This window comes from Desarmillaria tabescens, assembly GCF_030435595.1.
Source record: "Desarmillaria tabescens strain CCBAS 213 chromosome Unknown EV420scaffold_24, whole genome shotgun sequence".
In the NCBI taxonomy this organism is placed as follows: Eukaryota; Fungi; Basidiomycota; class Agaricomycetes; order Agaricales; family Physalacriaceae; genus Desarmillaria; species Desarmillaria tabescens.
The window spans coordinates 126,336-149,678 of NW_026848323.1; the positions used below are offsets into that span (position 1 = coordinate 126,336).

The following is a 23,343-nucleotide window of genomic DNA, read 5'->3' on the forward strand; positions in this document are numbered from 1 at the left end:
GTCTGTAGAGTGAAAGTAACGGAATGAACAAAACAGCGCATACCTAGCTCTCCCATCCGTTAGATTAGATCCCCCACAAGTGCAAATCGAGCAGCAACAAAATTGATAACGCCACCAGCAAGATTTTGTCCTCCCTTCTCGTCCACCCTGAACGTAAACACAGTGGTTCTGAAACGATTGCTGGTGGCGACTGGGTACGAGCTGTTGTTCGTCTGGCAGAGGAGAAGACAAAAATACTAGTGAGAGAGAGAGTGGACGTTATCCCTGATGGCTGACGCTAGGCGCAGTTAATGTAGAAGTTGTCGGGGGAATAGCATATATGCAACTATGTTCACATCCTGTCTCCCTTAGATATCCTGCATCATGGCATGTTTATAAGGGCCCGAGTCTGCAGTTGTGAACCCCCAATTAGTCATGTTGAAAGAGCTAGCCACGTGGGTGCAGTGGCACTGACTAAGCTGATGATTCATGTTGTCCGTTGAGACAAGCATCCCACGATATGAAACATGGTAGTACTCCTGCGCTGCACAATGACGTCAAGCGCACGCAGTGAACGAGATGACATAGAGCGGGTGTCCTGTGCGGGGAGGGAGTGGATCAGGTTAAAGGCTGAGAAATCCAAAGCCGCTGGTCACGGATGGTCACAATATTAGATATAGCGAACATTTGAGGATGATATTGAGTAGGGTACGGGAAAGAAAGACCACGGTTCTTGACTGCTATCGACGCTACTGTTTCATGACTATAAAGGGTTGGTGAATCGAACACAACGAAAACTAAATAACACGCACTGTTACCGGTCACCGGACACTGGTTCAACACGACAGTCAAATAACTCCTTTGCCTCGTGCCGCGTAACCAGTCAATATTTCAATGCTTGGTCAACCCGTAACATTTTCGACGAAAGTACAGGCGGGCGTTGAGACTGAAGATGAATTTAAACTACGATCACAGCTGCGAGTCTATGAGCAAGTGGCCGCCAAAAGTGACAGAATAGACAAAAGTGACGCATAAGGGAAACCTCGTGCTGACAGTATGATCAATCCATCCGTGACGCATAACGTACCACCAACAGCTCCGACCCTTAGCTTCCGTTTCCCAGCAATACGAAGTTGACGGAAAATCGTGTTGTATTCATGTGCAGCTACGCGATGAAGAGCTTTCAACGGTTCTATTGGTCAGGTAAAGTCCTGTCAAGCATTGGAATAAATAGGCGCACCTGTTGAAGAAAGGCCACGCGTATATCTCATGATGGCGCCGTGTCTCGACTGCTTCCAAGGAGGTCGTGGTATCTAGACGACTGTGTACTATGAGTATGGTCAGCGGATAAAATATGACCAGCAGAATTGTTCACACACCAGGCCGCCTTGCAGTGAGTATTCTCCAGAGCCAATGTCTTTACAAGGCACTCGAAAAGAAGTGGAGGGTAGGTTCAACGTGTGCTACTCGTCCAGACTTCATTTGGGGAGAGATTGGGGAGATCAAGGGAGAGTAGAAGTGCCGGCAAATACCGCGGCAATACTTGAGGTGTCATCTGACACCCGCATGCGCACGGTCCCACTACGCGCTTTGTTTGGCAAGGAAACAAAGTGCACCTCTTTCCTTTCTGCCTTGATAGAATACTACCGAGGGCTAGGAACCACCTGTTAAGCCCAGTAGGCTGTAGATATAACAGCTGTTAATTCTGTCAGGTAACGGCTATAACAAGTGGAGAGGACGATAAAACTTACTGCACTCGAATAACTATTGAATAAAGTCTGGCCGTATCCGTAATTATCAAGTCCCTGGCATGTTTTGTCAGCAACATTATTGCATGCACATGTACCTGCCGCTTCTGCATCCCGATAAGTTTCCACCGGCTTGTCGACGTCGTCCCGATGTCCGATCACCAATCCCGTCCTGTGCTCACTGTGTCCTGCACCAATGGCAAGCCTGTGTCTCATCTGTACTCAAAAGAGTCTAATACAGTAATTTCAGAACAGTCGACATCGTGAGTAGTGATCCCGTGTACATATGCATGAACATTGAATCTTGAATCTTGGATGTTATGCTATTTTCTTCAAGTACTTATCCATGGACAGTCCTTCTATCCATTGGTTGGACATACACTACATGACTGACTATGTTATCAAGCTAACAGATTCTATGAACTCACGTATATGGGAGGAAGGTAGACAGACATACAGAATACCAGGTAATAGTAAGTCGAAGTCTGCTAGTAAGACCCTTGGCTTCGGAAGTGATCAGACTTTAATCAGACTTTTAATCATTCTCTTGGTATTTTGTCTTGATATTCACACATGTTATAGATATACTTGAATATATGCAATCTCAAAAAACCCGGTGCTAAAGGTGCATCTCAACGGATAGAATCGCTCGTCGAAGTGGACATTGGTCTGCATCGGTTGGCCCAAGTAGCCGGTCTCGGGTGACGCTGATCACATCACAGTCAGCAGTTGGTCCAATGTTCAGTATATTGAGAACCATCTGGTGAGAGCAAAGGCTCGGTCTGATGAAGGAGGCTGTATTTTGACACTATCTGTACATATCGTTGCAGGACACAGCGAGCACAGGACAGGATTGGTGATCGGACATCGGGACGACGTCGACAAGCTGGTGGAAACTTATCGGGATGCAGAAGCGGCAGGTACGCGTGCACGCAATAACGTTGCTGATAAAACATGCCAGGGACTTGATAATTATGGATACGGCCAGACTTTATTCAATAGTTATTCGAGTGCAGTAAGTTTTATCGTCCTCTCCACTTGTTATAGCCGTTACCTGACAGAATTAACAGCTGTTATATCTACAGCCTACTGGGCATAACAGGTGCTAGGAACACCAACTTTTCCCCTCATTAAAAATTTGCCTTCGCTGGTTTGCCAATTGTACGTCACTAGCATTCTGTAAAAAGCCATCTAAAACACTCCCAGGTCTATAATGCCCAGCTACAAATCCTCCCACATGCCTAAAGTTGATATTGCCTCCCCTTTGCGGATATGGTGCTCGCCCAGCACTTTAGACAGAATCATGGCGGAACACGTAACGTTCGATATAAACCGCATCAAAAGCTCGAGACTGTAACAGACATAAAATGTCTAGAGGTAAATTGTGGTCACAGTCTTCTGCGGACCCCTCCAATTATGTTATGATATATCCCGAATCAAACCCGTAGAAAACCTTCGCTCGCAGTTCAACAACAGCATTACAGCATAGCATTCACGGTAGCCGATTCATCCAAAAAGAAAGGCCGCAGAAAAGCCCATCACAATTTACTAGAGATTTCAGGTGCTGCCAAAGTGGAAGTGATAGTAGGCGCTGCAAACCGACAGGTAGGTAAAATATGCATCGTCGATATAGCGAAGATAAGACGAGGCAGAAAGGCTGGATATTCCGAGTCCACCGGCGCCTTGGTAGTGGCCTCGGCACTTCGAGTCCTCATCCAAGATAACGGTCGAAAAGCAGGCATTCCTTCTCATTGCGTCAAATATGGGCAGAAGAATATAAAAATCGAAGCCCACCAGTGCATAATTATTCCAGATAACGAATATAGACATTTTTCACATGAAAAGTCTGAATGTGGGGACCAAAGTGGGGTATGCCGAAGGACCGGATTCAATGTCTTGGCATTTTCCTAAACGGGCCATTTGGCTGTGCTTGGCTCGAAGGCCAATGTCTTGGTCCCACACTAAATGTCAACAACCGCCCAGATCCAACCGCAACGCGTCGTCGAATTCATTCTTGGCAACTAGCGATTAGGGCCTCTCCATTTCAGAATCCGGAACAGTTCTTTCCTCGTATCAAATGCGGATCATCTTGATTCCATTTTTTTAGTTTGCCCAGCCGCCTTGGAGTGCTGCAGGACTAAATGGAAAGTCAGGATGTCTTGGTATGGACTTGAATGAGTCATAAGGCGGATTCGTTCGGGTTTATATTCTCTTGGGATCAAGGGGCTCCTGTCTTGGCTGCTGATCGAGGAGCTCCTTCGCTATATAAATAGCGCTGAAAATGACCAGCCTCTCGATAAACGACCCACTTGCGATATATCATGGGTATCTCTAGATTTTTTAGCGACGCCAATTCCGACAGACTCAAACTAAACAGTCGCACCAACACTAACTATTCTGTCACTGTTCACCCTACCAATCCGAACTTTATCAATTTGGCTTCTTCGGCGCATACGTACACGATTGAAGAACTTGTGTCCGAGATAGGGACGTCGCGAACGGACGGGCTCTCGAAAAACGAAGCTCACAGACGACTCGAGAGATATGGAGAGAATTTGTTAAAGGGTCGGACGGGTGTTTCTGCTTGGCGCGTCTTGGTAGGCCAACTTGGTACGATTTATGTCTCTTATCAACCCACAACATTCTCTTATCTATATTATTTTAGCCAACGCCTTGACACTTGTGCTTCTGGCCGCACTCGCTCTAAGTTTTGGTGTTCAAGATTTCATCGAAGGCGCTGTTATAGCAGCCGTCATAGCACTAAATACAACGTACGTTTGTGTTTCTTCTGTTACTGCATTCACCTGAACGAACAAATTATCAGGGTCGGGTTCTTCCAAGAATATCGGGCGGAGAAGACAATGGAGTCACTTCGCCAACTTTCCAGTCCCACGGCACTGGTCATCCGGAATGGTGAAAGTTTGCATGTTCCTGCCAAGACTGTAGTTCCAGGAGATGTGGTGATGATTAAGGACGGAGATGTAGTACCATCAGATGTATGTACCCCATTTCTTGCGCTAACCTTTTCTAACTTGCTATTGCTATTTACAGATCCGTCTAATCAGCATTTCCAATCTTGAAGTATCTGAGCAGCTCCTGACCGGGGAGTCAGTACCAGGTCGGTCTATAAGCATATTGAGGCGCACTTATGCTAACTCTCGACTTAGTTGCTAAGGATATCGAGGACATCGAGGATCCTCAGCTGGAAATGCCAATCGGCGATCGACTGAATTTATGCTACTCGTCTACCGTGGTCACGAAAGGTCGTGGCGTTGGGATTACCATCGGAACTGGTATGAACACCCAGGTACGGGACGATTGTCATCCCTCGAAGGAATCCCGATAACTGATTATCGTCCTTAGATTGGACGGCATTGCTGAGGCGATGAACCAAAGCCCGTCAGGCAAGCGAGATGCTACTGCACCTTTGGCCTCTCGGATTTGGGATAACATTTTACACTTCCTGTAAGCTTCGTTCCTCCTTATATTCGATGCTTTCATATCAACTTTCTCTACAGTGGTATTCGCGGCGGAACGCCTCTTCAGATGAAGCTCTCCAAATTGGCGTTCATCCTATTTGGGTGTGCGATAATCTTGGCTATCATCGTTTTTGGCGCTGCCAAGTTTGACATCAACAATGAAGTCGTCCTGTACGCTATTGCCACTGCGATCGCCATCATCCCGAGTCACTCTGTCGCCGTCTTGACGCTCACTATGGCGGTAGGAACGAGAAAGATGGCTTCGGAGAACGTCATCGTTCGCAAGCTCGATGCCCTTGAGAATCTTGGTGGCGTTACCGATATTTGCAGCGACAAGACAGGGACCCTCACATTGGGTGAGTTCATCCTTTCGGTATTGTGTTCCGAAACTTACTTATCTTTGTAGGCCAGATGTCCGTGCACACTTTCTGGTTAGGTGGGCTTGGATCTGACTCTGTGACCTATTCCGCAGAGGCAGGTCATAATGCCATCGAGCCTGTTGGTACTGTACGACAAGGCAATGACGAGAAGAGTTCTATAGTGGAACCCGGGAAACTCGATGAAGGATTCGCGCAAACTGTTCGCGCTGCTGCTCTCTGCAACGTTTCCTCGTAAGCCTTCGAATACTTATTATTATATCCTACTAACGTTCGGAGTATAGTATCCATATGAACTTGAAAGGCGAATGGAAGTCCACTGGTGACCCAACGGAAGTCGCTCTCCAAGTTTTCGCCACCAAACTGGGTCTGGGACAGCCTTCACTGACCGCAGGGAGTTCAGTTTCCAGCAGCAAAAGTATCGTTGAGCGAAGCGATGCTGATCATGCCAAAAAAATCCGGTTTGCTGATGACGAGGCAAAGCTGAACAAGCGGTTCAAGTTTCTGGTCGAGTTCCCATTTTCGAGCTCAGTCAAACGGATGTCCACCATTTATAATGACACGGAGCAGCAGGCTACTGTTGTGATGTGCAAAGGAGCGGTACGTGTGTTCTTTCATGACCGCGACTTTTCTCACTCTCTTGTTGTAGGTTGAGAGAATTTTGGATTCCTGTGTGACATATGTTCCGTCTCCGATCACCAAACCGAGGGATACCTTGCCATTGACTGAAGACATCAAACGCACATTCCTTATCAAGGCAGAGGAACTCGCATCCGAGGGTCTTCGAGTGATCGCTCTTGCTCAACGAACGATAGACTGCGCAGATGTCCAGAATATCTCCCGTGAAGACACAGAGAAGGACCTGACGTTCATGGCGCTTGCCGGTATCTTTGACCCGCCAAGACCGGAATCTGCTGGAGCAGTCAGGGCGTGCAGGGCCGCGGGAATTGTAGTTCATATGTGAGCCACGCCAAGTTTTGTTTTAGTGCGCACCTGATATCCTCCATACTTAGGTTGACAGGCGATCATATTACGACTGCCAAGGCCATTGCTGAATCCGTCGAGATTATAACACCGGATGCGCCTAAGAATGCTGTTATGACGGTTAGTCTCGATTCTCTGCTTTTTTTGGTCTACGGGGACCTGACACTGGATTTTAGGCAACTGAGTTTGATAGACTCACGGATGATGAAATTGATGCTCTTCCTGAACTTCCGTTGGTGATTGCGCGATGTGCGCCAGAGACTAAAGGTACCGTGTTCAGTCGTGTTGCCGTTCGAGTGCTGACTATCTTTGCAGTGCGGATGATTCAAGCCGGGAAGAGGAGGGGCAAGCATATGTCCATGACTGGTGATGGTGTCAACGACTCCCCAGCATTGAAACTCGCCCCCGTTGGCATTGCGATGGGCATGGCTGGCTCTGATGTTGCCAAAGATGCTGCCGACCTTGTCTTGACCGATGAGTAAGTCAACCTGTAGAAAACTTGCGGCTTTCGTAATTGATTAACTTCCTAAAAGTAATTTTGATTCGATTCGTGCAGCCATTACGGAAGGACGGAGGATCTTTACGAACATTCAGCGCTTCGTTCTTCATCTTCTGACCACCAACGTTGCCGAAGTTGTGCTCCTTATTGTAGGGCTATGTTTTATCGATGAAGATGGGCGTAGTGTATTTCCGCTCAGCCCGCTTGCTGTGCTTTGGGTGAACATGGTAGGCATCTTTCGATTATCGATTGCGTAGCTCTGATGGAAGCGCACCATAGTTGACTAATTCTCCGCCTGCCTTTGGTCTAGGGTTAGAGGCTGCTTATCCTGATTTGATGCAGCGGCCGCCTCACTCTGTCAAAGACGGTGTTTTTACATGGCCTATCATCATTGATACCGTGGTTTATGGGGTGATCATGGGTGCTACTTGCTTGCTCAGTGTACGTCATTACTTTGCTTTTATAATTTTGGACTCTTACTAAAGTGTTATCACATATTCAGTTCGTTATCGTGGTCTATGGAAAGGGCGATGATGATTTGTATAGAGAGTGTAATCATGCAGCGTCTGAAGGGTGCAATCTCGTGTTCCGAGCACGATCTACGGTTTTCGCTACTTTGATCTTCCAGATACTGCTATATGCCCTCGAATTGAAGTCCTGTGAGTGTTTCATGCACGCTTTCATTCGCCAGACTGATTTCCTTTATCAAGTCGACCGTTCCTTGTTCTCTTTGACGCCCGGAAGAGCATTTTACAAAGACCTTTGGGCCAACAAGGTGCTTTTGATTTCTGTTGTTGGCGGAATGATCACTGTCGTTTTGCGTGAGTAGCACATCCTTCTTAGATTTAATTCTGCTAACTGTGAGCGTAAACAGCTATCTATATTCCCGGATTTAATTCTTCGGTATTTTACCAGCGAGGTATCGGCTGGGAATGGGGAATCGTCTTCGGAATGACCATCATCTTCCTCATCGGATGTGAGCTATGGAAGTTAGCGAGACGACCTCTATTGAAGCGCTGGTTATATATCCGACCTTCGACAGACAACCTAGAAGGATAGATTATGAAGGAAAACATATTGTCTTGCGTTATATGCACCTCAATGTTGCCGCAGGACTCAGTCACAGGACTGACTTTGATTTCTACCTCCGCGGATGACGACATTAGAATCATGGTGTATTTCGATGTGGCGAGCGCCTATACAGCTGCCCTAGCGAAATTACATAGTCTATCTGTTACTAGAGCATTTATTCTGAGCGAAGAAGGATGAACTTGTGCCTCGGAATTGTGGACCTACATGATTATACAACCCGAAAAAGGAAAGCTTATCGTGAACGGTATGCCATGAGTCATTCGTCCCTTTAACTTGGACCACCACTATCTCGCTTCCGTGTTCACTTGTCCCTTCCTACTGCTCTTTCGCTCCATTGTCCATCTGAAATGACTGAACCAATACGTCGCTCTTCAAGAATAAAAGTGCCTTCCAAACGGAAGAGTCTCGCTGAATCAAGTTTTCAAGCAGAAGAATGGCAATCCGAGGACCAGGGTAGTGGCAGTGAAAGTGAATTTGAAGGACTTTCACAAAGTGTGCTTTGTATTCTTCTCCCTTGAGGCTGCCCTCTGATAGAGAAGAATCAGGGTCAAAGCTCAGCCCAATACCAGGGCGAGCGGATGAAGAATGGAAAGGGGAATCTGAAGAAGACGACGGCGGAAATTTCGAAGACTCTCCGCAGAGTAAGGGACCAATCGTGCTGAAGTTGCGTCTAACGATGTGCACTAGAGCTCAAGTGTATCCCAGCCAAGCGAATGCGACGAAACTCAAGGACAGCGAGGGTGATAAAGCCTTCTAAGGAAGCTCCAGACAAAGGAAAGGCAAAGCAGAAGAAAAGGCGCCAACGTGACTTGAGTCTCTTACCAACAATGCCATTAGATGTCCTATTTACTGTACGTTATCTCTTTATCTGCTTTGCTGAGGGTATTGATTAGAATTTTAGATCTGCAGTATGTTGACCTCTCGAGATCTTATCAATTTATCCCGAGTCGATGCAAATTTCTGTCGCACCTTGATCGCAAATAACGTTTCATTCGTGTGGAAGGCCGTCAGAGAGGGTGAAGGCGGAATCGAGCCTCCACGAGATATTCCCGAGTATCGATGGGTCGACCTTTTGTTCGGGGTATCAGCTTGTGATGTACGTAAGGTATTCCGGCTTTGCGTACTTGTCTTAATTTGTGGCATGGAATAGGTGTGCGATGCAAGGCATGTTCGCGTCGACTGGATGCTTCGCCGGCGCATCTGCAAACGATGCTTAAAGCCCAAGTCTGTAGATCATCATTCATGAGGAACCGAAGTACTGACGTGAACTCACTCCAGCCTCATCTACGGGCCTAGGGTAGCAAAGTTGTTCCCAGGTGCAGACGCTGAGGTTCTTAGTCTCATTCCTCACACGAACAGTAAGTTTTATATATCTCACGCATCTGATTCATTCGAATTGTTTTATCAAGGCGGAATTACAACTTCCAGTAGCGGAAGCCGCTTTTACTGGAGTCCCGACATCGACGAGATTATGGATAAACTAGATCATTTGAAATCTGACCGCAGCCCTGGTTCCTCTGAGCGTCTATCCAGGTTCATAGAGGAGCGAAAGGATTTCGTGACAGAAACTCTCAAGGTCAGCCCTCATTAGCATGCGTTTCGTTGTACTCACCTCTTGACCTAGCATGCTGAGAGATGTCTGGATTGGAGGGCTCAGTACTGAAAATGCTAAGGCCGATGAAATGGAGCAATTGATGGCGGAGAGATATCAAGAGCGAGTCTCCTTTTTGTATCGCGGTTCAAATAAGTCTCATTGTCAGTCATAGGATCAAAGATCGTCCTGCTCGAATTAGGGTATACTGAAGATGATATGGCCGCTATCAGATGGTGCAATTCAGTACGGAAGAACGCGAAGCTTACTTCTTCTGGTGAGTCTTTCCTACCCCACCATGATCACCTTCTCATAGAACCATCAGGTTGGAAGAAGATGCTTCCTGGTCTCAAAGACACGATCGCCCATCATAGGGACCAGATTGCAAAAGCCGAGTACAGTCGAGCTTTACAACAGCGCATAGACATCTTGAGGTCGTTGTATACGTCCTATCAGCGTGACTTTAACCCTTCTGTTTGGAGGCAAATGCCACCGCTCATGGATGTTTGCATGTTCTCTGCATTCAAAAACTTGTTGGAGAGTCCGACAAAGGACCAGATCACAGAATCGAGTTTTTCGCATGCGATGGGGGAACTGCCGAACCTGATTGCAGCGTGGCATCAGGATAGAACGACCCATGTACGAAATTTAGCTGCTGCCGGGCTAGCTGGGCAAGTTGATACCACTGTCGACGCGACAACATTGGCCATCTGTGTTTTTGGGTGTTCCAACAAATGTCATAATTACAGTGGGACCTATGCCGATCTATGGCGGCACCGCTGTCCTCCGCGCCGTTCCTATATTTACTGGGACTTCAGCTTTCAGAATGTCGAGAAATTCTACGAGTGTAGAGGCAACGGTGATATTAGTTTTCGACACTCAAGCGATCCGCTATGGCTTCCTCTTTGGTTACTATGGTGTCCCGCGATCCCTCCATCACTACCTGTAGAAGAAATGGATTCTTTGGAGGACTGCTTTCCTGTGCATGGACTGCCCTGTTTACAAGTTTAGAATCCATGGTATCCATGGTGGGGATATTATATACGGCCGCCCTTTACTGACATGGCGTCAATGTGTGAGTATCGCATCGCTTTGTCAGGCATTTGTGTCACTGTTTTCATAGATCAACGTCCATCTACACACCGGACCCACACAGCCCAAGATTAGGCCGCTCACGACGGAAGAGCAATCGAGGCTACATGAAGTAGAGCTAGTAGACCTTGATATCTCCCCGACGTGGTCTTGTCAGCACTGTTCTGAATACCTGGAGCGCTGGTCAACCCATGGCACAGTGAGTTGGCATGTTCAACATGTGTAAGTAGTGTTCTACATCTGTTCAGATAGTCAGTTAATTCTTGAATTTTTAGCCATGGTATCGATGAGCCTGTAATCGAGAGAGACATGTTCGTTGGACCTGGCTTTACCTATAAAAGGTATCACATGGCTTTGCGCGTACTAGAGTTTGAGAAGCCTCCTGGATGCGTATTTTATTACCATATTTGATGTGGGGCCGCCCTTCTGCTTTGGGTACGCCCAATTCCTCAATGTATCATCTCCTTTTGGTTTTCTTTGTCTTAAAGCGTAAAGAACAAGGATTACTCAATTCCGCTCCGCTATCGTTAGGATGACGGTGACATTGCTTATACCGGCAAGCAGAGATGCGAACTGGTGCGAATGCGAGCTTTGTATTGAACTTCGAATTAACTGCGGGATGACACGTTACTAAGCCAAACCTTGTCATCTCCGCCCGTTATCCGGATCTTCTCCGGAATCTTCTCAACATAAAAGAGGGTGCTATTGCTCGTTTCTTGGTACCACAATTCTCATCGCGACATGGCGCTGGTTACAGATGTCTGCTTATTTCTGGCTGCCCTCTTTCTTATCTACAAAATTTCGACAAATCGAAAAAAGCGTTACTACCAACCTGCGAGGACCTTCGAGTCGAAGCTGGCTGTTTGGTCTCGCTAAAGTTATCCAAAATTCTGAGGACGCCGGTCTCTTGTACGAGCAATGGTCAACCGAGTATGGTTCTGTCTACAGCGTTCCTGGATTCCTGGGACAGCAGAAACTAGTTATTTGCGACCCGAAGGCTGCGGCGCATTTCTATTCAAAAGAGGCGGTTGGATACGTCAAGACGCCCCAGGTGCGCAGGTTCATCGAAATTATGGTTTGCTTTTTGCTCTAGGAAAGATGAGCGCGTTTGCTGATGTATCTTGGCTCACAGTTCGGAAAGGGTTTGGTATGGGTGGAGGGAGACCTACATCGACAGTAATCGCTCCCTTACCCCGTTTTGCGATTTGGATGCTGACTAGAAACTATATAGACAGCGCAAATTCCTCATACCAGCATTCAGCAACGCGGCTATACGCGATCTTACCCATGTCTTCTATGATTCGGCTCACAGGGTACATACATACTCCCTACGTTCATTGGATACTTTCCTAAATTTCATCTAGACCTCGTCCGCTTGGGACGCCATACTGGAAGGGAGCGATGGGACCGCCACGATCGATGTGCAAAATTGGTATGTTGAGCGTGGTGATAATAAAGACCTACTGATCCTCATCTCCTAGGATGAATCGCATCTCGTGAGGCAACGTCTCATTTTATAACCCTCAATAGCCGATCCAACTTCCCATTACTTAGGATGGATAGTATCGGTATAGCGGGATTCTCTCACGACTTTGGGGCTATCGACGGGAAGCCTCAAATTTTCGATAGCATAGACTTGAGTGGTGGTGTCGCCGTTTTCGCCTTGATGACCATCGTGGGTTCTGTGTTCCCTGCTGTTCTTCGTCTACCTTCCAAGAGGAAGACGATCTCGCCGCTATGAACCAGGTGTTCACTAGTATAGCTGATAAGCTCCTGGCCAGGGCCAAAGGGCACGGGAACGAAGGAGATAAATCTGTATTGGGTCTACTGCGTGAGTATGGTCTTTGCTGGTTTTGACAGGAAGCTGATTTATTTTGAATACAGTCAAATCCGAGACCGATGAAGCCGACGTTCACATGTCTCGAGACGAAGTCATAGCACAGGTATTCCTTGTCAATCCTGCGCTTGCGATCATCTGCTGACAGTGGTCCACGGCAGATGGTACTTCAGAAATTCTTGCCCTGTTTTTACTAATCTCACAGTCTTAAAATAATTCTAGAACTTATTGTTACTAGCGGGTGAGTATCGCCAACCTATTTATTGGTCCCTGAAAGCTGAACCTTTCAGGTTATGAAACGACGAGCAGTGAGTTGCGATGCTTTCTAAGATCTAGTCTCTTGGTTACTAAAGCGCTCTCGTCCAGTTAGTCTTACGGTGCGTAAAGTCCCACTGCTCCTTCGTCGAATAGAATTGACAGACCCCATAGTGGGCCCTGATCGAATTGTGCAAGAACGTCGACATTCAAAGAAAGCTTCGCTGCAGAGCTAGTACAATTCGGTAACACCGACCCAACGTGGGAGCAACTTCAATCGAGCCTTCCATACCTTGACGCGGTCGTACATGAAACACTACGAACGCACCCGGCCGTTTTAGAGACCCCCTAGGATGGTGCGTATTTTATCCTACAGTGACTGGATGTCGCTTACCTTACTCATTCACGAAGGCGGCAGGAAGATGACATTCTACCTCTCGCTACACCTGTAGTAACCAAGTCTGGCGAGACGATTAACAGCATTTTCGTTGCCAAAGGAACGCACGTTACCGCCTCCATTGGGATGCTGAATAGATCCGAGGAGCTTTGGGGTCCCGACGCGAAGGAGTTCAAACCGGAGAGATGGCTGGAGGACAGTGCACCGAGAGCGAAGGAGATAAAGGGCCATCGCCACCTCCTGACGTTCGCAAATGGACCTCGAATGTGTCTTGGGAAGGTGTTCGCCTTGACTGAGTTCAAGGTAAGTCAACTTCTCCATGAATAGGGCACACCTTTGCTGAAGATCTGGTTCTCTAGGCGGCGCTCTTTGTCATTATTAAGAATTTTGCGTTCGAATTCCCTGGTGGAAAGGACACTGTTATTGGCAAGCATTTGGGAGGCGTTTTGGCTAGACCAAAAGTTGTCGGAGAGGAAGGCGCGAGAGTTCCGTTGAGGATGAGGCGAGTATGAGGTGACCTCAGTCTCGCAGCGACAGCAACTATAGCATGTACCTGTGTACTCGTATATAATACAACTAGGAGATAAACGGACAACTTTGTAGAAATTCACAGTTGCAAATTGCGCTTACCTAGAAGATCTGATGAGAGGGCCATACCGTTCACGACTCAAAACCATACCGATGATTTCGGTTGTAGGATCCATTTCTCCTAAGGTTGCTTGTAGGCTGTAGCTGACCCTCTGGGAACACATACAGTCGGGACGAGTGAGCGACGCAAATGTCCAATGAATGGAATCTTGACGGCAAAAGTATTCTTGGGATGTGAGATATTGGTGTTGCATGCGGGCCGTTGACCGGAGCTTCAACTGAGTTTGGCAAAGCAGAGCGTCAGACCGTGATTGGGTCCATCCTTATCTCTTATCTTTCTTTCTCACTCTAATATTCGCTGAAGATTGATGGCAATGACTGGAGGAGTCAGAACTTTCAACTATCGAGAAGAAGAGTACCGGACATGGTACAAAGTTGCCGGTAATCTCGATAACCGGACGCACACGGTGGTCCATGTCAGTCTTGTTTATTTAATAAATTAATACTTTCCGAAATATCTGTCTCGTGACCGACTATATACCTCCTCCCTCTCTCCGATCTCGCTGCTAAATTCTCCATCCCAGGGACCCAGTCATCTTCTACCCTCAAATTGGAAACTCTCGTTCGACGCATCGCCAATCTAAGCCACCGTCATTCCGGACCGTCGATCCCTTTATCAATGAACTGATCAACCTTCTCAGCACTTCCACATCCAAGACGGGTCGATTTCCTTGGTCATCGTGGGGCATGATATAGATACTCGGTTTGGAGTTCCAAGTGCGAAGGCAACCCAAAGGGTCGTCGACCAATCACACCGGAGCATTCAAATGGTCAGGAGAGGTTGCCAGTTTCCCAGGACAATGCGAATAAGTTCGACTAGCGCGGAAGCACTACCAATGAAATGAGCAACATGCTAAAGGTCAGACGGAAGTACACAAAAGAGGCAGGCGACTCCTAGCACATCCCTCGCACCCTTTCCCTCTTTTGGACAGTCTTCCGTTCATCGCAAACTTGAAGAGCTCGCATTCGCACTTGGAAGTGCTTGGCCTTGTACTTTAGGCCGGCCGATGATGGCCTTGTTACGTGGGCAGAAAGCATCAGCACGGCCGGTAAAGTTCGCGCTTGATATTAGGTTTCCAGTCCATCGTCTGTATCTGTCGTCTGACTACCGTCTTCACGGTCATTTACACCTTTCTTCAACCACGACCACAGTTACGACCTACCCAACACTATCCTAAAGGCCCAATGTCCAACCGCGGCAGGTTTAGCGGCCTTGCGACTTGGTTCGACAAAATTGCAGCATTCAGCATTGAGTCCCTCTTCGTAAAGGAAAGGTCGCCTGGACCAAGGCGGACGGTCTTTGTCAACGAGAGTCTACCGGAAGACTATTATGACAAGAAGGGGCGAATAAAGAAGGACCATGTTTATGCGTCGAACCAGGTCATCACTTCCAAGTATAACATCATTACTTTTCTACCGCGGAATCTACTTGAGCAGTTCAGACGGGTGGCGAATGTGTACGTTCAATTTCCTTCAGCTTCTTCAAATTCACCAACCGGTCTTCAGTTTCTTCCTTGGCATCGCTATCCTACAACTTCTCCCCCAGTTCTCCACCGTTTCCCCTGGTCTTGTTATTCTTCCTCTTCTTTTCGTTCTCGGGATCACTGCTCTAAAGATGGTTATGAGGACATTAAACGCCATCAATCTGATCGCCGAGTCAACCATGGCACTGTCCGCATTCTCACTGGAGGCAATCGGATTAATACCAACGTCACTGGCGACAAAAGTCATGACCTCATGCACCACGTAAACCGCTACCTTATCCCTGCGAGGTTCAGAAAAACGAAACCGCCTACTCTACTTGCGGAAAAGGTAGAAGGGAAGGAAGGTCTCGAATCAGATCCACTGTCGCTGCTTCCTGATATTGAGTTCGATGACGGCGCCGATCACCCTCACCACCACCATCACCACCACCTCTTCGGTCACCACTCTCACCCTAGTCCTCATTGGAAGAAGGCGCTTTGGGAGGATGTTTGCGTTGGTGACTTTGTGAAAATCTTAGACAACGAGTCTTTACCCGCCGACATTCTCATATGCGCAACGTCCGAGGACGAGAATTTCGCATTTGTCGAGACGAAGAATTTGGATGGAGAAACCAATCTCAAATCGCGAAACGCCGTTCCTTCATTGACACATTTGGTGAACGCCAAAGCGTGCTCGGAGAGCAAGTTTACCGTCGATTTGGACCGTCCGGACAACAATATGTTCCGTTTAAATGCCACGATCAAGGCAAATGGCGAACAGGCTCCAGCGGATATTCAGATGACGCTGTTGAGAGGAGCGGTACTGAGGAATACTGGCTGGGTTATCGGCCTCGTTCTATTTACAGGCGAGGACACCAAAATCGTGCAGAACTCGGGCCGAGCGCCTAGCAAGAGGAGCAGGGTAGAAAGACAAATGAACCTTCAAGTGTAAGTGGGCCAGAAATTTCCTCGCATCAGGTGCACTCACAGCTGTTGAAAGATTTCTTATTTTAGTAATCCTTGTATGTATGGCAGTTGCATGTGCCGTCGCTGATTCTGTCTTGGAGCAACAACAGTATCCTCAAGGCGCACCATGGCTCTATGGTGACAACCAGAGTGACGATAACCCTACTATCAACGGTCTCGTCACTTGGGCCTTCGCTCTCATCACGTTCCACAACGTCATACCCATTGCACTGTACATTTCCATCGAATTCGTTAGGACATGGCAAGCCGCCTTCATATATTTCGACTACGAGATCTGGTACCCAAAGACAGACCAAGCCACTCTTGCTCGGTCGTGGAACTTATCTGACGATCTTGGACAAATTGAGTACATATTTTCGGATAAGACAGGTACTTTGACTCAGGTACGTCGTTCTCTGTATAATACCACCCTTCCGCTTCTTATGATACTTTCAGAACGCTATGATATTTCGACAGTGTTCGATCGGCGGTAAAATGTACGTTGGCGAGGAAGCACCTCCGGCCGCCATCTCGGCAGATGATCATGCTGCTAGCGGTGACGGACCCTCAGCGACTGCTACTGAGCCGGTGCCCGCGCCCGCGAAGGCCGTAGAAACCCACTTCCACTGCGAACCACTCGAGAAGGACATTGCTGCTGCCCTGCAGTCGAGCTCGGCGTCGGAGAATACTGCTCATGCACAGGCTTTGAATGGCTTTTTCTTGGTCCTGGCCTTGTGTCATACCGTTCTTACCTCCATCGATCGCGACACTGGAAAGATCGAATACAAGGCCCAAAGTCCGGATGAAGCGGCACTGGTACGTGCGGCGGCGGAAGTAGGATATGTTTTCCGTGGTCGCGACAGGGAGGTTCTGACCTTGCAAACACCCTTGTCCACCGGCCCCGAGGATGTCGAACGCTATGAGATCCTCAACATCTTGGAGTTCACTAGTGCCCGGAAGAGGATGAGTGTGGTTCTGCGGAAGCTGGACGATGCAGATGGCAGACTGTTCTTGCTGACGAAGGGAGCAGACAATGTTGTTTTTGAGCGACTACGGAAAAGCGGAGATGAAGGATTGCGGGAGTTAACCGAGATGCATCTGAGTGAATTCGCCAACGGAGGATTGAGGACATTGGTTCTCGCATATAAAGTCATCAACGGTGCGTGATATTACCCTAAGGCGTATCAGTCTACTAATATATATTACAGAGGACGAGTATGCTGCTTGGAGCGAACATTACCATGAAGCCACCGTGGCGCTCGATAATCGGGAATCACGCATAGAAAGCGTTTCTGACGAGCTGGAACATGATTTACGATTATTGGGTGCCACAGCTATCGAAGATAGTCTGCAGGACGGGGTACCAGGAAATTATTGCCGATCTTAAGCGTGCCGGTATCAAGGTGTGGGTAGCGACTGGCGACAAGTTGGAAACGGCTATTGGTAAGTTTCAGCTGCCTCGGCCCTTTGCTTCTGCTGATTTTTTTAAATTAAAATTAGCTATCGGACATAGTACCAACCTGATCGGTCGAGAGTCCAACATCATCGTTGTTAGGGGTGGAAATAATCGTTCGCGATCAGTTTATCAGCAGATGCTTCATGCAGTCGAGGAGTTCTTCCCCGAAAGTGGGATTCTTGACGACCAGCGCTTGCTGAAAGAGCACAAGTTGGCATCCGTCTCTTCTGGGGACGATAATGCATTGCGGAGGATCGAGACGGGAATCTCTTCGATTGTAGGACCAAACAATGGTGATCGACCCGGTGGATTCGTTCTAGTCATTGACGGCACGGCGTTGGACTATGCAAGTTTCGACGTTCTTTCTATCTGTGTATCCTTACTAATCTTTGTCTTAGGCTTTGGGTGATGAAGCGCACAAAAGCTTATTGCTGAAGCTCACAATGTTTTGTGAAGGTGTGATCTGCTGTCGTGTATCCCCTTTGCAAAAAGCCTTGGTCGTCAGGCTAGTCAAGGATGGCCTTGGTGCTATGACTTTGGCTATTGGGGATGGGGCAAACGACGTTAGCATGATCCAGGTTCGTACCTACTCGTAATCATTTGTACTTCGTTGACTGATCTCCTCTTTCAAAGGCCGCTGACGTCGGTGTCGGGATTTCTGGTGAAGAAGGACTTGCAGGCAGTGAACTTCTTCGGACTATGCTATAGCACAGGCATGTTCAAGCTCAGTATAATATCATTACGACCAACGCACATGCTAATCAGTCGACAGTTCCGATTCCTCAAACGACTGCTTTTTGTTCATGGGCATTGGTCATACGCTCGCAATGGAAATATGTACGTACACTGATGCATATCTCTAATCATGCTCATCCTCTGACTGCCCGTTAAAGGATTCTGAATTTCTTCTACAAGAACATTGTTTGTGCAGGCATTCTTGGGTGGTTCCAAATTTACTGTGGTTGGAGTTCCTACTAGTAAGGTTCTTTCTTCCTTTATCGAAGCGTGATACTAACCAGATGATTTAGCGTATTTGAATATACATATCTCCTATTCTGGAATGCCTTCTGGACTTTTGCGCCTGTCATTGTCATCGGTCTTTTTGATAGATTACTAGGTATATGGTTGCTCCCATATTCCAGATCAGTCTTTCTAATGCAAGCTCATAGACGCGGACGTTTTGATGGCTATACCCGAGTTGTATCGTTCTGGCCGTGAAGGCAAATGGTTTGGCCTCAAATGGTTCACCGTCTATGTGCTCGACGGTGTATATCAGGTAAGTTACCTACTACTTTTGCTTATCCATATCGTTAATACATCTCAAGTCTGCTATCATATTTTTCTTCATTCTCTATGGCTACTTTTCTCCCACTTCAAGAGCTGATGGCTACGAACAATATCTCCTAGAATTCTCAACTGTAAGTCACCATTCGTATGATCTTTATGGCTTGTCAGGCTGACTACTTTTCAGACAATGGTATTCTCTGGCGTCATTGTTGTTAACCTTTTCAACGGTATGAATACCCATGTCTGGAACGGCTGGGTATTCTTCGCTGTCTTCATCGGTATTATTCTCGTATGGTTATACACGGTACGCGGATACTCTTACTTGTATGGAAACCCCTTGCTTACCTGCTTACAGATCACCCATGACGCCATCTCCCCAGATTGGTTCGTTAACAGCATATATCTGTTCAGATCCGCACTCTTTTGGCTTTCCCTTCCAATTACTGTGTGCGTTTCGTTGGCGCCGAGATACGTCGCCAAAGCATGGAAGTTCGGCTTTGCGCCTGATGATGTTGACATCCTGCGGTACATACGAAAGGTCCACCCTGACCGAGACTTACGCAGTACGCATCATGAAGAGGGTATTGGCCTACAAGCCATGAAGAGACCGGTTTATGGAGATGATGTGCTTTCAAGACGGGCGTCTTACGCCTCCATGGTTGCTGGACCGTCGAGGCTTGGATTACATTCGGCCGTGGACATTCGGTCTGCCAGTCGGACAGATATGTCGACCGGCATACGGTCGGTGCATCGTGGATTTGACTTTGCTACCGAGGAAGGAGGAGTGGCTATAAGCAGGATGCAGAGTCATTTGTCGGAGAGGAGGTCGAGTAGTCGCAACCTGACCGAATTTCCTAGTATGGCTGGTCGACACAAGTCAGGCAAGAAGAGCACCGATGGGAAGAAGAGTTCTAATGGACCACACCACGGTTTCTCGATACGGAAGGGGCTACGAAAGTTCAGGGCTACATCTGGTTCCGAAAACCCGTCATAGTATTCGTTTAGTTCCACAGCTGACTGGTGACCGTTTTTTTGAGACCCGCACGGACTCTAGGCAATGGCTGGCATATTCAATATCAGCACTTTCAGGACGAATCTAAAGTGTATTGGACAGCTATTAGGTATGGCGCAAAGTCGGCGCTGCAGCTAACACCCTTGAGCTGAGTTTGTTAGCATCGAGTGTTAGTCGTCGCAATAGTATGATACTTCTGTAGGTACTTATACGCCATATTCGACTTCGATTTGTCAATACGTATGCAAGAAAAGAGTTCATATCGAGTAGTCAATCACTTCCATACGATCCGGAGGAGGAGGGGAGGTCCTGGGACCAATATGATCGTTGGACTGATTTTTCGGATAGTTTTTTTTTTTTTACGGAAGTGGGGTTATTTGCAAGAATCTTCTCCTACCAAGATAACTCAATTTCTTCGGTGGTCATGTGATAGCGCCCGGGATCGATAGAATGCGGCAGAAGAACTCCGAGAGATGAAGTCTCACCGTGCTACACCCCTTTGAAGTTGCGTGTTTGGGGAAAGCGGATCCCTAGAAGGATGCAGTCAATGTAGCGCTACCCTCTTGCATGGGAGGCAACTCGGATGTATAGTCGCGGCGCTTTATCGTGGCCGAAATTCATTTATCAATAATATCTACGCTTGACTATGAAGTCCGTACAACCTCAAAATTCAAAGGAGAGAAGGATGGCTTCCGTTTCCACCATATCCAATCCGGATGCAACCTGAATAGTTTCAATCTCCAGCTCCCCTTGCGCGCGCGCATCGTCCGTCTCATACGTCTGGCCTCCCCAGGTTAAACCCGAATCGTCGTCAGCATGACTGGAGTCGTCAATCAGACATCAACACAGAAATAGCACTAACAACGCACCCAATGGCGAGCCTTTTGACCCGCACACTCGTGGGTAGCTGTCCCTCTCCCGAAAAATCGAGGTCGAGGTGGATACTCGAACGGGAGGTAGATTGATCTTTCATATATGCTTGAGAATTGATGAGAACAGCACGGGCGAGAACACCGTCTTCGTAGAAGGCGTAACCGGAGATACGAGGGTTGTCGATTGACAACTCCGCTGCTTGAGTATGGCCAGAGTTGCCTATGGCCTCTCCGATGACGATCGCGGCATAGTAAAGAGGTTGAACATGAGGAGCTACAGGTTCCGGGAGCTCAGATCCATCGAGGATCGATCTGGTTAATTCGACGGGTTGGATCTGATAGGGAGATGTAAGTCACTATCAGCAAGTCGAAAGAGTTGTTCGTACAAAGTTATATTTGTATCCTACACCTTCGTGGAAAAAGACGCGAGATATTCCCAACTGTTGCCTATGAACAAGTTAATCAATCATTCAAATAACTTAAGGTGACACTTACGCGAATAGAGTGTAATCCAACGACCATAATGCAGCTCCAGCTGTGTTACTAACGTTTATTGCACCCTTCAAAATCAAGTAAAATCAACAGACCGACCAGTGAAGAAAAGAGAGTCCAAACATACATGATTGGCAAAGCTATTGGTCTCTCCAAGGACATAACCCAGGCCTCGATTGTGCGTTTCCTCAATGTCTGGGATCAAGACCGAAAGGTTTCCACGGATATTTGCCTTTGTCATCAGGTCCTGTAGTAGGCCATCCATGCCCTCGCGGAAGGCACCTGTATATTTGTGCTGCGAAAAACTTGATATTGTGTGTAGCGCGCAATAATTTCAAGAGAAAAGAACCTACATCGCAATGGAGGCGCCTGGTTCAGAGTCGAGTATCCCCTCAGCGTAGATAGCTTGGGGTGAAAAGCCGGCGGTGGTTGAATGGGTAAAACTACCAACAAAGAATTTTGTATGAGACGTCGATGAAATTCCAACAGTTTTGGAAATGTTCTTGGCGAACTCAGTCCACCTGTAGTTATGCAATCATTAGTATACAAATAACTATGGTAACTATACGAGACGCTTACTCCTGGGTATAGTCAGCGGAAGTCCAGTTGGACGGACGTGCACCGTTGTTGATATACCAGTCTGCTTCATTACCAATCTCCACATAGTCGAGAGTCACTCCGGCGTCTTTCATAGCAGGAGATGAAAATGCGCTTGCAATCGAACGTGCTGCCAGGAATGCCGCAGTAAGATTCTTCTGTCCAAAATTGACGCCCCATGTTATATGCGTTCCTACAAAATGTCTGATTAACGATATCCAGCATATTGACAAGATTGAAGTCGTACCAGATGGAAGGAAGCGGGCCGTTTGGTAGTAGCCATCACCAACAGTAAGATTTGTAGTTTCCGGATAGGGAACAAGCGTAGTGAAGTCAGGAAATATTGCTTCTGACAACTGAGAAACTTGAGTATAGGTTCATAAATTATCCAGCGATATTCTTACCTCAACGCTAGGATTGAAATTCGTATGATCCTCGCTATTGCCTCCGATTCTAATGTTAGGCGGTGCCCCTGTCAGAGCTTTCAGGTTATCTAAGGCGTTGTAAAGAAATTGATTCTTTGAAGTCGTCCCAGTCCAGTTCATCCATCCATCCCCTTCAATGGAAAATGACAGGAGACTGGCAGAGATTTCCGGTGCGGTTGACGGTGCAGAGAGAGGTAAGGACACCTCTACAGACGATGATGCCGTGGAGACCAGCAGAGCAGGAAGGAAGAAAAATAAAGGTCGGTGAACGAAGTAAGTCATACTCTGGAAGTTATACCAGTCGACCAGTCGACCCGGAAGAATATATATATTCAAAAATAAAGAATCGGCAGAATTTTCTCTACCAGCGGAGAAGTATAGTGCGCCCATAGTTGAGGTGCACTGTGGCAAGGAGCCATCGAGCAATACCTCGGATTCGCTCTAATGCGAGTCCGAAGACAATCAATGCGAATCCGAGATCCAGGCTTATGACAGGCATAAACATAAACCGGCTATCCTTGAGCATGGGATCGCGTCACATTGAAGTACTCCAGTAATAGACGCGCGAAAAGGACTGACAATGCAACTACGTTCGTCTTTCCAGCGTAAAGAAGACGAGTCTGGTCGAGTTCTGTTCGTCAGCCTGGAAGGAACCAGTAGCCACCCTAACTGCAGGATTTTTCCTGCGCTCTCGGTGTTACGCAGAAAATACTTGGCCACCTTGGTATTATTAGGCATGCTATGGGGCGTGTGCGTTGCACAGCTTTGGACCATAGCGCATTGATCATTTATTAC

General features: G+C 47.4%; 6 protein-coding genes across 6 annotated transcripts; 5 read left to right on the forward strand and 1 right to left on the reverse strand.

Moving 5' to 3' along the window:
- The first annotated feature begins 1,791 nt into the window (after positions 1 to 1,791).
- Positions 1,792 to 2,358, forward strand: EV420DRAFT_1749069 (uncharacterized protein). The gene is made up of 3 exons (XM_060480273.1): positions 1,792 to 1,926; positions 1,978 to 1,990; positions 2,065 to 2,358. Exon 3 carries the CDS (start codon positions 2,074 to 2,076, stop codon positions 2,317 to 2,319), a length of 246 nt encoding a protein of 81 aa, XP_060329126.1. The 5' UTR covers positions 1,792 to 1,926; positions 1,978 to 1,990; positions 2,065 to 2,073; the 3' UTR covers positions 2,320 to 2,358.
- A 1,205-nt stretch (positions 2,359 to 3,563) lies between these two features.
- Positions 3,564 to 8,358, forward strand: EV420DRAFT_1552259 (uncharacterized protein). The gene is made up of 18 exons (XM_060473504.1): positions 3,564 to 4,337; positions 4,393 to 4,498; positions 4,552 to 4,723; positions 4,779 to 4,845; positions 4,895 to 5,034; positions 5,110 to 5,192; positions 5,246 to 5,562; positions 5,613 to 5,817; positions 5,868 to 6,183; positions 6,233 to 6,543; positions 6,597 to 6,687; positions 6,744 to 6,834; positions 6,883 to 7,045; positions 7,101 to 7,293; positions 7,346 to 7,507; positions 7,569 to 7,725; positions 7,777 to 7,887; positions 7,941 to 8,358. The coding sequence occupies exons 1-18, from the start codon at positions 4,049 to 4,051 to the stop codon at positions 8,123 to 8,125; spliced, it is 3,159 nt and encodes a 1,052-aa protein (XP_060329127.1). The 5' UTR covers positions 3,564 to 4,048; the 3' UTR covers positions 8,126 to 8,358.
- A 50-nt stretch (positions 8,359 to 8,408) lies between these two features.
- Positions 8,409 to 11,360, forward strand: EV420DRAFT_1552262 (uncharacterized protein). Its single transcript, XM_060473505.1, has 12 exons — positions 8,409 to 8,650; positions 8,704 to 8,799; positions 8,846 to 9,009; positions 9,060 to 9,254; positions 9,309 to 9,382; positions 9,437 to 9,516; positions 9,568 to 9,734; positions 9,933 to 10,026; positions 10,075 to 10,617; positions 10,699 to 10,730; positions 10,756 to 11,063; positions 11,117 to 11,360. Exons 1-11 carry the CDS (start codon positions 8,506 to 8,508, stop codon positions 10,870 to 10,872), a joined length of 1,707 nt encoding a protein of 568 aa, XP_060329128.1. The 5' UTR covers positions 8,409 to 8,505; the 3' UTR covers positions 10,873 to 11,063; positions 11,117 to 11,360.
- A 238-nt stretch (positions 11,361 to 11,598) lies between these two features.
- On the forward strand, positions 11,599 to 14,080 carry EV420DRAFT_1692128 (cytochrome P450; the record flags this gene model as incomplete). The annotated part of the gene is made up of 10 exons (XM_060479359.1): positions 11,599 to 11,892; positions 11,974 to 12,017; positions 12,073 to 12,154; positions 12,206 to 12,273; positions 12,396 to 12,544; positions 12,565 to 12,672; positions 12,726 to 12,784; positions 13,166 to 13,267; positions 13,352 to 13,633; positions 13,690 to 14,080. 10 exons carry the CDS (start codon positions 11,599 to 11,601, stop codon positions 13,840 to 13,842), a joined length of 1,341 nt encoding a protein of 446 aa, XP_060329129.1. The 3' UTR covers positions 13,843 to 14,080.
- Positions 14,081 to 15,163: 1,083 nt separating this feature from the next.
- On the forward strand, positions 15,164 to 20,144 carry EV420DRAFT_1644405 (uncharacterized protein; the record flags this gene model as incomplete). The annotated part of the gene is made up of 15 exons (XM_060477641.1): positions 15,164 to 16,389; positions 16,442 to 16,811; positions 16,864 to 17,566; positions 17,616 to 17,767; positions 17,811 to 17,850; positions 17,908 to 18,221; positions 18,262 to 18,441; positions 18,497 to 18,524; positions 18,577 to 18,700; positions 18,757 to 18,840; positions 18,892 to 18,980; positions 19,033 to 19,139; positions 19,189 to 19,281; positions 19,335 to 19,454; positions 19,506 to 20,144. The coding sequence occupies 15 exons, from the start codon at positions 15,164 to 15,166 to the stop codon at positions 20,142 to 20,144; spliced, it is 4,269 nt and encodes a 1,422-aa protein (XP_060329130.1).
- Positions 20,145 to 20,434: 290 nt separating this feature from the next.
- EV420DRAFT_1310259 (glycoside hydrolase family 79 protein) lies at positions 20,435 to 22,830 on the reverse strand (the record flags this gene model as incomplete). Its single annotated transcript, XM_060468561.1, has 9 exons — positions 20,435 to 20,982; positions 21,032 to 21,369; positions 21,421 to 21,481; positions 21,530 to 21,594; positions 21,654 to 21,831; positions 21,880 to 22,047; positions 22,106 to 22,316; positions 22,371 to 22,479; positions 22,528 to 22,830. 9 exons carry the CDS (start codon positions 22,828 to 22,830, stop codon positions 20,826 to 20,828), a joined length of 1,590 nt encoding a protein of 529 aa, XP_060329131.1. The 3' UTR covers positions 20,435 to 20,825.
- Positions 22,831 to 23,343: the final 513 nt, after the last annotated feature.

Bases quoted from the DNA above. Each gene is read 5' to 3' on its own strand.
- EV420DRAFT_1552259 (XM_060473504.1), top strand. From the start codon at position 4,049: ATGGGTATCTCTAGATTTTTTAGCGACGCCAATTCCGACAGACTCAAA. The intron at 7,726-7,776 runs GTGAGTGTTTCA...TCCTTTATCAAG, and splicing joins TGCCCTCGAATTGAAGTCCT to TCGACCGTTCCTTGTTCTCT. The intron at 7,888-7,940 runs GTGAGTAGCACA...GAGCGTAAACAG, and splicing joins AATGATCACTGTCGTTTTGC to CTATCTATATTCCCGGATTT.
- EV420DRAFT_1749069 (XM_060480273.1), top strand. From the start codon at position 2,074: ATGGACAGTCCTTCTATCCATTGGTTGGACATACACTACATGACTGAC.
- EV420DRAFT_1552262 (XM_060473505.1), top strand. From the start codon at position 8,506: ATGACTGAACCAATACGTCGCTCTTCAAGAATAAAAGTGCCTTCCAAA. The intron at 9,010-9,059 runs GTACGTTATCTC...TTAGAATTTTAG, and splicing joins CATTAGATGTCCTATTTACT to ATCTGCAGTATGTTGACCTC. The intron at 9,735-9,932 runs GTCAGCCCTCAT...ATAGGATCAAAG, and splicing joins TCGTGACAGAAACTCTCAAG to ATCGTCCTGCTCGAATTAGG.